The following is a 14,383-nucleotide window of genomic DNA, read 5'->3' on the forward strand; positions in this document are numbered from 1 at the left end:
CAGTGCCCCCTAGTTCTGGACACACCACAAGAGGAAACATCCTTTCCACATCCACCTTGTCAAGACCATTCAGGATCTTATATACCTCAATCAAGTCTCCCCTCATTCTTCTAAACTCCAGTGAAAACAAGCCCAGTCTGTCCAATTTTTCCTCATAAGACAACATGCTCATACCAGGTATCAATCTAATAAACCTCCTCTGAACCACCTGCAACAAATTTACATCCTTCCTTAAATAAGGAGACCAAAACTGCACACAGTATTCAAGATGTGGTCTCACCAATGCCCTGTATAACTGAAGCATAACATTCTTACTTTTATTTTCAATTCCTCTTGTAATAAAAGATAGCATTCCATTAGCCTTCTTTCTTACTTGCTGTATCAGCATCCTAACTTTTTGTGACTCCTTAGAACACTCTGCACCTTGGAATTCTGCAGTCATTTTCCGGTTAAGTAATACTCTGCTTTTTTATTCTTTCTGCCAAAGTGAACAACTTCACATTTCCCACTGCCTGATTTTTGCCCACTCGCTCAACCTATTATGACCAGGTGAGGACGGAGTCTAGGGCTCCCCTCTCAGCCTTTTTCTGGTTTGGCCGCAACAGGGTAGCTTCCCTTCAATGAGTCCTTGCTTACTGCTCTCTAATTGTAATGGCAAAGAAATCAGACAGGTTTTCTCAGATTTAAACAAGAAAGGTGTAAGTTTATTAACCTTAAAACTCTAATTCAGTTAAAACCATGCAATACAACCATGCTAGCATGCATACGTGATGAACACACGCAAATAGAGACAGAGGAAGAGAAAGAATTAAGGGGAAAGGTTTTAAGTAATAGATGGAATTCAGTTACTGGTTTTGAGTGAAGGTAAAGTCTTTGACTGAAGTTAAGTCTTGCAGTTCTCATTGGGCCCAGTGCATACTTGCAAACTTGTTTCACTGGTTTTCTGTCTTGAGGCTTAAGTTACTTCCATGGCCCTTGGAACTTTGCGTGAGAGAGCGCGAGCAAGCAAGAGAGAGAAAGCGTAAGCGAGACAGCACGCGAGAGCGAGACAGCGCGCGAGAGCGAGAGCGATGCTCTCTTCTTGAAGTTCAGTTGCCAGCTCTTCCCAAAATGGTTCTCTGTGTCAGGCACAATTCAAAAATCCCGAGGATGGCTAGCAAGTTAAGCATTTGACTAGCTCCTTATTTAGAACAGCCTCTCCTGCAAGGTTTGTGGATTCCTTCAAGCTTACTGGACACTCTCAGTGGGAGGGGCGGGGGAGAAAGAATAGAGAGTGGAATGCTGGCTTAATGACTCTCAATGTCTCTTGATCATTGCCATTGACAAAATTCCATCTGGCTAATTGAATCAGGGAATACTCCCATTGTCTTCTTCATGCAACTGCCTTTTAGAATGCAAATGTGCAGCCATGTTTTCAGCCACTGCTGTGGTCTTTTTAAATAAGTTATTTCAAGTCCAGTAATAGTTCAAAAATAATGTTCCATATGAAGAAATTAATGTCTCATTTTGGCAGGTGTGGTTTCCGTCACACTATCTGTATCATTCGGCAACCTCTCTATGTCCTCTTCACAACATACTTTCCGACCAATCTTTGCGTCATTGCCAAATTTAGCCACCATGCCATTATTCCCCTCATCTAAGTCATTGATATCAATTGCAAAAAGTTCAGGCCCCAGCACAGACCCCTGCGGGACTCCACTCGTCACATCCTGCCAATCAGAAAAGGATCCATTTATGCATACTGTTTTCTGCCAGCCAGCCAATCTTCTATCCATGCTAATATGTTACCCCCTACACCATGATCTTCTGCTTTGCGCAATAACCTTTTATGTGGCACCTTGTCAAATGCCTTCTGGAAATCCGAGTGCAGTACATCAACAGGCTCCCCTTTATCCACAGCACATGTTATTAACTTCAAAGAACTCCAATAAGTTGGTTAAACACGATTTCCCTTTCACAAAACCATGCTGACTCTTCCCGATTACCTTGATTTTTCCAAATGCCCAGCTACAGCCTCCTTAATAATCGATTCTAATACCTTCCCCATGACAGACATCAAGCTAACTGGCCTATAGTTGCTTTCTGCTTCCCCCACCCCCGCTTCTTCAATAGCGGATTTTGAAAAATTAACACCAACGTATCTACCACCCCTTTAGCCACCCTAGGATGAAGCCCATCAGGGCCCGGGGACTTGTCAACCCACATCTCCTTCAGTTTGCTCAGTACCGCTTCCCTGGTGATTGTGATTTGACCAAGTTCCTCTCTTCAGACAAACAGTAACTGCACTTTAAAAGCAATCCATTAATTGTAAAAACACTCAGGGATATTGTGAGGAGGAGATAAGCTATTATATAAATGGAAGTGCCTTCTTTCTGTAATGCAACTACTTTTTAGTTATGAAACTGGAAAGCAGCTAGATATTAATGTGCACAGTAATAGGATTTCAGCCATGTCAGAAGCAACAATTCAGTGCTGCAAGAATGCTAAGCAGCTAGACCGAGCAGACCAACCTATACAATCGATAGGTAGTACTAACATAGATGAACTATCTGTATACAACATACAGTTACTATTAGTCACATGGCTTTTGACCATTGGATTTAGGAAGAAGAGGAAAATAGTATAAATTCTGGTCTGTTGCCACTATCTTTACAGGTTTGGTAACATTAGTTGCTCCCTCTATTAAATGGAATCCATGCTCCATATGTGCTGGAATAAACTTAAGTTACTCAAAATCTGTCACACTGTCACTTGTACCCGCCATGCGTGAATCATTAAGCTGCTGCACTTCACAGGAAGTGAACATATAGAGCAATGGTTATAATCCAATTTATTTAATTCAATCAATACAATTTACATTCGTGTAGTGATATAAAAAAGTAATGCTTTGAGCATTAGTGGATCATTTTGCTTGATTTGAACAAAATAACTTTGAACAAAGAACAAAGAACAGTACAGCACAGGAACAGGCCATTCGGCCCTCCAAGCCTGTGCCGATCTTGATGCCTGCCTAAACTAAAACCTTCTGCACTTCCGGGGTCCGTATCCCTCTATTCCCATCCTATTCATGTATTTGTCAAGATGCCTCTTAAACGTCGCTATCGTACCTGCTTCCACCACCTCCCCCGGCAGCAAGTTCCAGGTACTCACCACCCTCTGTGTAAAGAACTTGCCTCGCACATCCCCTCTAAACTTAAACCTATGTCCCCTAGTAACTGACTCTTCCACCCTGGGAAAAAGCTTCTGACTATCCACTCTGTCCATGCCGCTCATAACTTTGTAAACCTCTATCATGTCACCCCTCCACCTCCGTCGTTCCAGTGAAAACAATCAGAGTTTATCCAACCTCTCCTCACAGCTAATGCCCTCCAGACCAGGCAACATCCTGGTAAACCTCTTCTGTACCCTCTCCAAAGCCTCCATGTCCTTCTGGTAGTGTGGCGACCAGAATTGCACGCAATATTGTAAGTGTGGCTTAACTAAAGTTCTGTACAGCTGCAGCATGACTTGCCAATTTTTATACTCTATGCCCCGACCGATGAAGGCAAGCATGCCGTATGCCTTCTTGACTACCTTATCCACCTGCGTTGCCACTTTCAGTGACCTGTGGACCTGTACGCCCAGATCTCTCTGCCTGTCAATACTCCTAAGGGTTCTGCCATTTACTGTATACTTCCCACCTGCATTAGACCTTCCAGAATGCATTACCTCACATTTGTCTGGATTAAACTCCATCTGCCATTTCTCCGCCCAAGTCTCCAACCGATCTATATCCTGCTGTATCCTCTGACTATCTTAATCACTATCCGCAACTCCACCAACCTTTGTGTCATCCGCAAACTTACTAATCAGACCAGCTACATTTTCCTCCAAATCATTTATATATACTACAAACAGCAAAGGTCCCAGCACTGATCCCTGCGGAACACCACTAGTCACATCCCTCCATTCAGAAAAGCACCCTTCCACTGCTACCCTCTGTCTTCGATGACAAAGCCAGTTCTGTATCCATCTTGCCAGCTCACCTCTGATCCCGTGTGACTTCACCTTTTGTACCAGTCTGCCATGAGGGACCTTGTCAAAGGCTTTACTGAAGTCCATTTAGATAACATCCACTGCCCTTCCTTCATCAATCATCTTCGTCACTTCCTCAAAAAACTCAATCAAATGAGTGAGACACGACCTCCCCTTCACAAAACCATGCTGCCTCTCGCTAATAGGTTCGTTTGTTTCCAAATGGGAGTAAATCCTGTCCCGAAGAATCCTCTCTAATAGTTTCCCTACCACTGACGTAAGGCTCACCGGCCTATAATTTCCTGGATTATCCTTGCTACCCTCCTTAAACAAAGGAACAACATTGGCTATTCTCCAGTTCTCTGGGACCTCACCTGTAGCCAATGAGGATGCAAAGATTTCTGTCAAGGCCCCAGCAATTTCTTCCCTTGCCTCCCTCAGTATTCTGGGGTAGATCCCATCAGGCCCTGGGGACTTATCTACCTTAATGCTTTGCAAGACACCCAACACCTCCTCCTTTTTGATAATGAGATGACTGAGACTATCTACCCTCCCTTCCCTCGGCTCATCATCCACCAAGTCCTTCTCTTTGGTGAACACTGATGCAAAGTACTCATTTAGTACCTCGCCCATTTCCTCTGGCTCCACACTTAGATTCCCTCCTCTGTCCTTGAGTGGGCCAACCCTTTCCCTGGTTACCCTCGCTCTTTATATACGTATAAAAAGGCTTGGGATTTTCCTTAATCCTGTTTGCCAATGACTTTTCATGACCCCTTTTAGTCCTCCTGACTCCTTGCTTAAGTTCCTTCCTACTGTCTTTATATTCCTCAAAGGATTCGTCTGTTCCTAGCCTTCCAGTCCTTACGAATGCTTCCTTTTTCTTTTTGACTAGGCTCACAATATCCCGCGTTATCCAAGGTTCCCAAAACTTGCTAACTTATCCTTCTTCCTCACAGGAACATGCTGGTCCTGGATTCTAGTTTGAAAGACTCCCACATGTCAGATGTTGATTTACCCTTCATTGCCTGCAAAGAGCTTTGGGATGTCCTGCGGGCCATGTATGGTGCTATATAAATACATATTCTTTCTTTCAATTTTTTTTGATACGAATTACATTGTCACATTGCATAATTTACAAAACAAAATGAGAGCTTTGCAATGAATCTGGGTGGCAACATGGGTGATCTTCATACCAAAATAGTCCCATGGTCAGTAGATTGTCCAGTCTTCTCTGCTTTGGTGTTTACAGGTTATTTTATGATTTTAAAAGCTCTCTCTCTCTCTCTGTGAGTGATAATCTAATTATCTAACTGATGTATTTGTAATATAGTAATTATTGTAAATATGTTACAGTAGGGGAATCATCCAATGGGGGGCTCTTAAGGTACTTATGTTGATAGCTAGACATGATATCGTCTGCATCCTGAGTTGGTAATTTCCCACTAGTGATCATTTAAGTCATCCATTTATAAAGCCATGTTAACATATCTGGGGGGTTTTTATTGGCAGCAAATTGTATATAAATTTAAACTGACCATAAATCTCCACTTTGGGAGAAAAGGATTGAGCTTGTCATAAAGGAATTTACAAAAGAAGAGGAGAATGTCATCGTGTCTCTATCCAAAGTCCCCACATTATCGAGGCAGTAAAGTACTTGAGCTATAGAAGCTTTTAGAAAACAGACAGTTGGATGGAGCCCTGGCATAATTTGCATCTTTTCTCATGATTCTTCCAATGAGAAAATGCCTTGAGATGTCCTGTTTTCCTCTCCATTTTAACCACGCAGAGATTTTTTTCCATCCTCCTCTTTCTCAGTCTAGCCAAAGCTTGACCTCTCTGCTGTTCCTATAAGAATAATTGACAGTGTCTATGTTTTTAATCTCCTTTTGTTTTCAGCCAAAAAGGAATGGAGACTACCAAATACAGTGGGTGCCAAATACTGACCATTGGTCAAGACAGGCTAAAGATTTACTAATTTACAACCTATGCAGAAACAACATCAAAGCTTATCGCAATTATGTTTTACCACACATAAAAACAGAAAATGCAGGAAATACTCAGCAGGTCTGTCAGAATCTGTGGAGAAGGAAACAGAGTTAACATTTCAAGTCAGTGACTCTGTCATTTTAGCCACCTTCTGTCTTAGAACCTTTTTCTAGCATTTATGATTTCACTTTGATTTAAATATTTTAAAGTAAAAGGTAACTCTTTTTTCCCCCCCAAATCCATTCCATGGATAAATGGTCAGAACATTTCAAAGGTGACAATAAACTACTCTCTGGTGTCTAATGACTGTCCTACTTTTTATACCAGCACTGAATAATTTATCATCCATGAAAATATTTGCTACTTTCCCCATTTCTGGCTGTATTATCTCATAGAAAATATTCAATGACATTTAGAATCATAGAATGGTTACAGCACAGAAGGAGGCCATTCGGCCAATTGTGTTCGTGCCAGCTCTCTGCAAGAGCAACTCAGGGTCATACACAGAGTGACATAACGAAAAGGATTTAGCTTCCAGGTGATGGTGAAGTGCTTTAGTTCAAGATAGGAGTATATCGAAAATATATAACACACCAAGGGTGAAACTTGACTTGGGTGGTAGTGGTAAACAGGCGACCCAATCGTTGGGCTGCTGATGCGCCTTCACTCCATCTTGCACTCCCAAAGATGAATTTCACTTCCATCATTCCTTAAGATCAATGAGAAATTTTCACCACACAATTAAAACTGACAAGATACATTTTGTATGCACACACACACCTTGATAATACTTGTTTCATATTTCTGGGGTCAAAGTTTTAGCCCCGAGGGAGCCTGACTTACCAGTCTGTTTGCCATATGTGTGAGTTTGTCCATCCTCAAAGCTAGCAAGTGTTCTAAGGGGCCTTTCTCCTCTCTCCTTCAAGAAAAGGTGGAGACTTGTTGAGCTTTTCCTATCGACCTTTGGGAAGATGCAGCCTTGTACTAACTAACATTTTTAACAGGATGATTAGTGAGTGAACATTCTCATTTTTGGCTTGGCTGCCTCAGTTATTTGCATAGCAAAATATATGCAGGGGAGGATTATATTAGTTACAAATTAATTACAGGTGTTCTTCCTCTGTGGTAACAGAACAGTTTTGTACAAGTAGCAAATAGTCCACAACACCCAAGCTATTCAGTAAGGTAGTAAATGTACAGTTCAGAACTATGCCATTTTCACCACTACAGCTTCACATATGCACACAAATAGAGTCATACATGGCACAAAATGAGGCCATTCAGCCTATCGAGTAGGTGCCCGCTCTCCATGGAGCTATCCAGTAAGTTCCACTCCCCCACTTGATCCCTGTCTCTTTCTCTCAAGTGGCCAGCCAACTTCCTCTTGATGTTACTGATCGTCTCTGCTTCCACCACCCTCATGAGCAGCGAGTTCCAGGTCATCACCACCAGCTATGTAAAATAGTACTTACACATATTCCCCCTGCATATTTAGCCCAAAACTTTCAATCTGTGTCCCCTCGTCCTTATACCATTTGCTAATGGAACAGTTTTGCCTTGTCTAACTTATCTAAGCCTGTCATAATCTTGAACACTTCTGTTAAATCTCCCCTCAATCTCCTTTCTTCCAAGGAGAACAACCCCAGCTTTTGCAACCTAACCTTGTAACCAAAATCCTCCAGCCCTGGAACCATTCTGGTAAATCTCCTCTGCACCCTCTCAAGGACCATCACAGCCTTCCTAAAGTGTGGTAACCAAAACTGGACACAATACTCCAGTTGGTGCTAACCAGAACTTTATAAAGATTCAGCATAACTTCCCTGATTTTGCACTCAATGACTATTTATGAAACTCCAGACCCATATGCTTTACTAACCAATATGTCCTGCCACCTTCAAAATCAATGCACATGTACCCCCAGGTCCCTCTGTTTCTGCACACTCTTTGAAACTGTGCCATTAAGTATATATTGCCTCTCCCTATTCCTTCCACCAAAATGCATCACCTCACACTTGTCAGTATTAAATTTCATCTGCCACCTGTCTGCCCATTCTGCTCGTCTATCTAGTCCTGTTGCAGGCGATTCATAACAGCCTCACAGTGTGCCACACCTCTAAGTTTGATGTCATCGGCAAACTTTGAGATTCTACTCTGTATTCCAAGATCCAAGTCATTTATATATTTTTTAAAAACTGTGGTCCCAGCACTGACCCTTGGGGAACACCACTGTCTACCATCCTCCAGTCTGAAAAGCAACCATTTACCATGACTCACTGTTTTCTATCCTTAAGCCAATTTTTTATCCAATTGGACACTGACCCTCCTAGTCCATGAGCCTCAATTTTGTTAAGCATCCTTTAATGTGGTACCTTATCAAATGCTTTCTTAAAAGATAAACTCTGTCTTAGGAAAAATGTTAGAAGCTATTATTAAAGATATTATAGAAGGGCATTTAGAAAAATTCAAGGTAATCAGGCAGAGTCAACATGGTTTTGTAAAAGGGAAATCATGTTTAACTAATTTATTGGAGTTCTTTGAGGGAGTTACATGTGCCGTGGATAAAGGGGAACGGGTGGATGTATTGTACTTAGATTTCCAGAAGGCATTTGATAAGGTGCCACATCAAAGGTTATTGCAGAAAATAAAAGCTCATGGTGTAGGGGGTAACGTGTAAAAGATTGGCTAGCTAACAGGAAACAGAGTACATAAACGGGTTATTTTCTGGTTGGCAAGATGTAACGAGTGCTGTGCCACAGGGATCTGTGCTGGGGCCTCAACTTTTTACAATTTATATAAATACTTAGATGAAGAGACTGAAGGTATGGTTGCTAAATTTGCTGATGACAGAGATAGGTAAGAAAGTCACTTGCGAAGACGACATAAGGGGGCTACAAAGGGATATTGACAGGTTAAGTGAGTGGGCAAAGACCTGGCAAATGGAGTATAATGTGGGAAAGTGAAATTGTCCACTTTGGCAGGAAAATAAAAAAGCATATTATCTAAATGGTGAGAGATTGCAAAGCTCCAAGGTGCAAAGGGATCTGGGTGTCCTAGTGCATGAATCACAAAAGATTAGTATGCAGGTACAGCACATAATTAGGAAATCTAATAGAATGTTATCGTTTATCGTGAGGGGAATTGAATACAAAAGTAGAGAAGTTATGCTTCAGCTATACAGGGCATTGGTGAGACCACATCTGGAGTACGGTGTACAGTACTGGTCTCCTTATTTAAGGAAGGATGTAAATGCGTTGGAGGTAGTACAGAGAAGGTTTATTAGACTAATACCTGGAATGGGCGGGCTGTCTTAGGAGGAAAGCTTCAACAGGCTAGGCTTGTATCTGCTGAAATTTAGAAGAGTAAGAGGCGACTTGATTGAAACATATAAGATCCTGAGGGGTCTTGACAGGGTGGATGTGGAAAGGATGTTTCCCATGTGGGAGAATCTAGAACTAGGGGTCACTGTTTAAAAATAAGCCATTTAAGACAGAGATGAGGAGAACTTTTTTCACTCAAGAGGGCCGTGAGTCTTTGAAATTCTTTCCTCAAAAGGTGGTGGGAGTAGAGTCTTTGGATATTTTTAAGGCAGAGGTAGATAGATTCTTGATAAGCAAGCAGGTGGAAGGTTATCGGAGGTAGGTGGAAATGTGGAGTAATCAGTTCAGCCATGGGCAGCACAGTGGTGCAGTGGTTAGCATTGCAGCCTCACAGCTCCAGGGACCCGGGTTCGATTCTGGGTACTGCCTGTACCTGCGTGTGTCTGCGTGGGTTTTCGCCGGGGGCTCCGGTTTCCTCCCACAGTCAAAAGACTTGCAGGTGATAGGTAAATTGGCCGTTGTAAATTGCCCCTAGTGTAGGGAGGTGATAGGGAATATGGGATTACTGTAGGGTTAGTATAAATGGGTGGTTGTTGGTCGTCACAGACTCGGTGGGCCAAAGGGCCTGTTTCAGTGCTGTATCTCTAAATAAATAAACAAACTTATTGAATGGCGGAGCAGGCTCAAAGGGCCGAGTGGCCTACTCCTGCTCCTAATTCATATGTTCGTAGATATGTTTGTATGGCCTCAGTTTATTGATTCACAGTCCTTTACTGTCGAACAATAAACAGCTGCTTCTCAGTGTTTTACACTCCTGCAGTACTTCACTAGCTGTTTAACCCACGTTACTGTTTCCATCCATCCACCTCTCTACATGTCAGCCATTCTAGGTTACATTTAGGAAGAATAACAGAAGCAAGTGGGTGCAAGTATTGTGCAGGAAGCATTAGTCAATTGCAGCCAGACTTTTTTGGAAATGCACAAGGTATTGAGCAGCAAGATACAGTTAGCATTGTGAATGCTCATAATCTTCATACAATTAAAGAGAATTTTGATGCATCAATGCAAGCAAACCCAGAAAAGCTTGAAATGTCGCTCTCAGCTTTTAACAGCACCATACAGCTGAAAACCTCCTTCGATCTACATCATTAACATGAATCAGATGTCTGCTCGCATTACACTGTAATGGGCAGCAAACAGCAGGCAGAAGAAAGACTGTATGTGTTTCTATTCAGACAGTTAATAAAATGAAGTACTTCTGAAAGGTCACATTCCATTTTTTTGAGAAAGGTGCTCTTTGCTTTCCAGTCTGTAAGGAACCTTATCCATAGCTATTGATTTACATGCCATTAGCAGCAGTGTTGAAAGATGCTGTGATTGCTACAATCATTTGGACTTATGGTAATGTAATATTAATTAACTGCATTCATTCAAACAAGGATTCCAGGTAACTGCAAATAAGTACCAATTAACATTCAACTTTTACAGTTAGCAATTATACAAGGAAGCAACTTTCTCCTTTTATTCTTTTCCCCTCGCTGCAACATAAATGACACTTCCTGTGTGAATTTATATGTGACAAAGGTATTTTGATCTATTCCCAATTGCTTTAATTTCCAGCATATTATTTTCTTATTAACCCCTTAGCCCTGCCTTTAAAACAACTTAATGGCCTAACAGGGATGATAGCTTTCACTCCATGTGAGCGGAGATATTTGGGGCATTTCCAAATAATGTTATGGGTATTTTTCAAAAGCAGGATAATCATTCCTCAAAACTGAATCTGAAATAATTATTTTCTTATGTGACAAATTTGGTGAGGACAGTTTGCATATTTTTAAAACAAGCTAGTCCCTCACAAAGCTTCCAATGCAAACTGCGAACCTGCCAGATGGAATGCCGTGAAATGCCATGTTTCACTACACACCGACCTTCAATACATTTTCACCTTGCGTTTTTTTTCCATTCCTTCACTGTAAATATCACTCTTTTCACCAGGAAGCACATCCCAGTTATTTGGAATATGCTGACACATTGCTGAATGAAGGCGCATCTGCCTTTTTGACTGAAAATAATGTTCTTCAAACTGGAGACAGAGCACAGTCTCCATGACAACTGCAACCCGGTCACATATCATCATCTGCAGTGTGAAATGTGCTGGGGCGACTCAATAGGATCTGTTTCATTATATATCAAATGTCAATCCACATGTCTTTATAATCTGGAAGTATCTTAATCTGCAAGACTGGAGAACTCTCCCTCCCTCTCATGAGGTGACTCAAACAAGAAGACATTTTTGTTGGACGCTCAAAAGGCATCTCATGGCTAAATCCGTGCATGCAACAACGGTGCAAAGTCTGGGTGTTAAGATAAATGGTGATGTAAATATAAATTAGAAAGGATTAACATCAGCCGTTTGAAAATGGAAGAGTAAGCGAGATGAGCTGAAGGGCTTCAAAGGGAGGAACGGGGTGAAAACATGTACTGGCCCATTAAATACAACCAAGACTAAATAAAAATTGGCTGGCAATGTATTGACGTGATTTTTTAAACACAGGTTCTTCTGGGCGGACTGCTGGACAAGTGAGAAGACAGAACCCGTGGTAAAAGGTTAAAATAGGCAAGTAGTTCAGGAGCACCTTGGCTTAAATCTATCCTTCGACGATTGCCCCCTCTCACAAAATCCGATTATCAAACTATAACACATTTCAGCACAACCTTAACATATGATATTCCGAGACAAGCAGCAGCACAGAGCCAGCAATGAGGTGACCCCAGAGAAAACTATTAACCGTCTAGTTTAGCATATGCCAGCCGCTGCCTCCTGCAATATTTACAGAACACTTCCCCAATTATCAACACAAAGGAAAAGCTTTGCGATATTAATTCATGAAATGAAAACATTGTGAAATAGAATGTTCACTCATTGCTACTATCATTACTGCAGTCTTCAACAAGACTTTAAATCATGTCCTTTTTATCGTGCCTGACAAGGCAATTTATTTCAGGAGCTTTGAAAATTGCAAGAATGGATTATTTATTCGGCGCTGGTCGCGGTGTAAATTACCCGGTTCATGCTTTCCAGGATTGTCCGTCATCTCGATGGCCAGCAGATCCCGTCCCTCGAAACTCTTGCCCACCGTGTAGATGCGGCTGATGCTGGGGCACTGGAGCCAGACACCCACCAGGGCTTCGCGCAGCTCCGTGTACCAGTGATACTCGAACGGGATGCCCTCGGACGCCCAGTCGGAACCAGAGTGTGCTCCTGGGGTATCAGCGGGCACTGCTGCCCTCGCCCAGGCTGCTGCGCCCCACACCGCCGAGCAGGTCAGGAAAAGACGCCACAAGGTCATGTTGCACCGGGCTGGCTGCTCCGCTCCTCAAAGTAGCAGAGCTGAGCGAGTGAACAGGAAGAAAATGACCCGGGCGCTCCGACAAGAAGCAGCAGTGACAGCCCGGCAAAGGGGAGGAGCTGCTCGCTGCTGACACAAACCAATCAGACAGACACACACATATATACACACCTCAGAACACGCACACTTTAAAAGGGCATTGTCAAGGGTAAAAGAGATCATTTCATTCTGACTGCACACTTGTTTATCTCTCTTGCTCTAGCGTGTCATGACATCTTTTTTCGGGCAGACCTGGTCTTCCAGCGCAAAGAGTTGTCCACCACCGAATGTTGCAGACTGGCACATTCCAAGGTCCAGGACTACGTGCTGAGGGACGCACTAAAGCTTGGGGCAGCCGCAGCAAAGGCTCAATGGGGAAAGACCACAGTGTAAGGTTCCCCCACCAAGCTTGCCTGAGGGGCTGGATCCATGGTAAACCCCTCGAACTGTATCGCTAATATTCTCAATTGCTGTAAATGTAAAACTGTAATTGACATGACAATTGTGAAACGGAAGGGTTGGGAAGAAACTCATGACAGTATTGAAGGAAACTGATCTCCCTTGCAATGTTTATATTTTTTGGTGCTGTTTGGAAACTGTTTGGCAATGTAATTTTTACAGATTTTTATGAATAAAGTATATTTTGGAAAAAAAAATCTTTTTTCGGGCAGACCAAAGAGCGTCTTTCACCAAATTGATGGTCCTCCACGAAGTATAGGTGGTAGGGCACAGTCCAACTGGTTGGAGCGTTCCAGGGCAACGTGACCAGACCCATCCTTCGCAACACTGGGGACAGATAGAACCTCAGCACATAGTGACACTTGGTGTTTGCATATTGGGGTTCTACACACAGCTTGATGCAGCCGCACACGAAGGTGGTCATCAGGATGAGGACGATGTTGGGTACATCGTACATTTCTCCCGCCCTTATCCAGAGGTTTGAACATCCCTCCGGACCCGATCCATTTTGGATCTTCAGATAAAGTGGAAAATGGCTCGCTTGACGGCCACAGCACAGGAGTGGGGTATGGGCCAGACCTACGCCACGTACAGCAACAACGTGAGCACCTCGCACCTGATGACCAGGTTCTTACCCACAATGGAGAGAGATGGCAGCTCCCACATGCTCAGTTTATGGTGTACCCTGGCTACTTGCTCCTTCCAAGTTTTGGCACATACCCCGGCCCTTCCGAACCATATCCCCAGCACCTTCAGTAGTCTGACCTGGTGGTGAAGGAGACAAAGGATCAGTCAGCCCAGTTCCCAAAGAACATGGCCTCACTCTTGCCGTGGTTGACTTTGGCTCCCAAGGCCAATTCAAACTGGTCACAGATACTCATCAGTCTGCAAACGGACGATGGATCCCAGCAGAAGACAGCGACATCGTCCATCTACAGGGAGGTTTTTACCTGAGTGCCTCCGCTGCCTAGGATTGTCACCCCTCTTATGCCCGCATCCTTCCTAATGGAGTTAGCAAAAGGTTCGATACAGCAAACAAACAAGACAGGGGAGAATGGACAGCCTTGTCTGACTCCAGATTGGATCGGAAAACTTTCTGATTCCCACCCATTGATTGAGACTACGCTATTGATGTTTGTGTAGAGCAGTTTAATCCAATTGCGGATTCCCTCCCCAAACCCCATTCTGGAGAGCACGTCCATCGTGTAGATGTGC

At 43.0% G+C, this 14,383-nt stretch overlaps 1 protein-coding gene across 1 annotated transcript in view; it reads right to left on the reverse strand.

The window, feature by feature from the left end:
• cpe (carboxypeptidase E) overlaps window positions 1–12,761 on the reverse strand; it is a 176,762-nt gene extending 164,001 nt beyond the window's left edge. Inside the window, exon 1 of the mRNA XM_068019572.1 lies at window positions 12,385–12,761. Coding sequence (XP_067875673.1) covers window positions 12,385–12,670 — 286 coding nt within the window. The 5' untranslated portion in view covers window positions 12,671–12,761. The remainder of the gene's footprint in view (window positions 1–12,384) is intronic.
• Between the last annotated feature and the right edge of the window lie 1,622 nt (window positions 12,762–14,383).

This window comes from Heterodontus francisci, chromosome 1 (genome assembly GCF_036365525.1).
Source record: "Heterodontus francisci isolate sHetFra1 chromosome 1, sHetFra1.hap1, whole genome shotgun sequence".
Lineage (NCBI taxonomy): Eukaryota > Metazoa > Chordata > Chondrichthyes > Heterodontiformes > Heterodontidae > Heterodontus > Heterodontus francisci.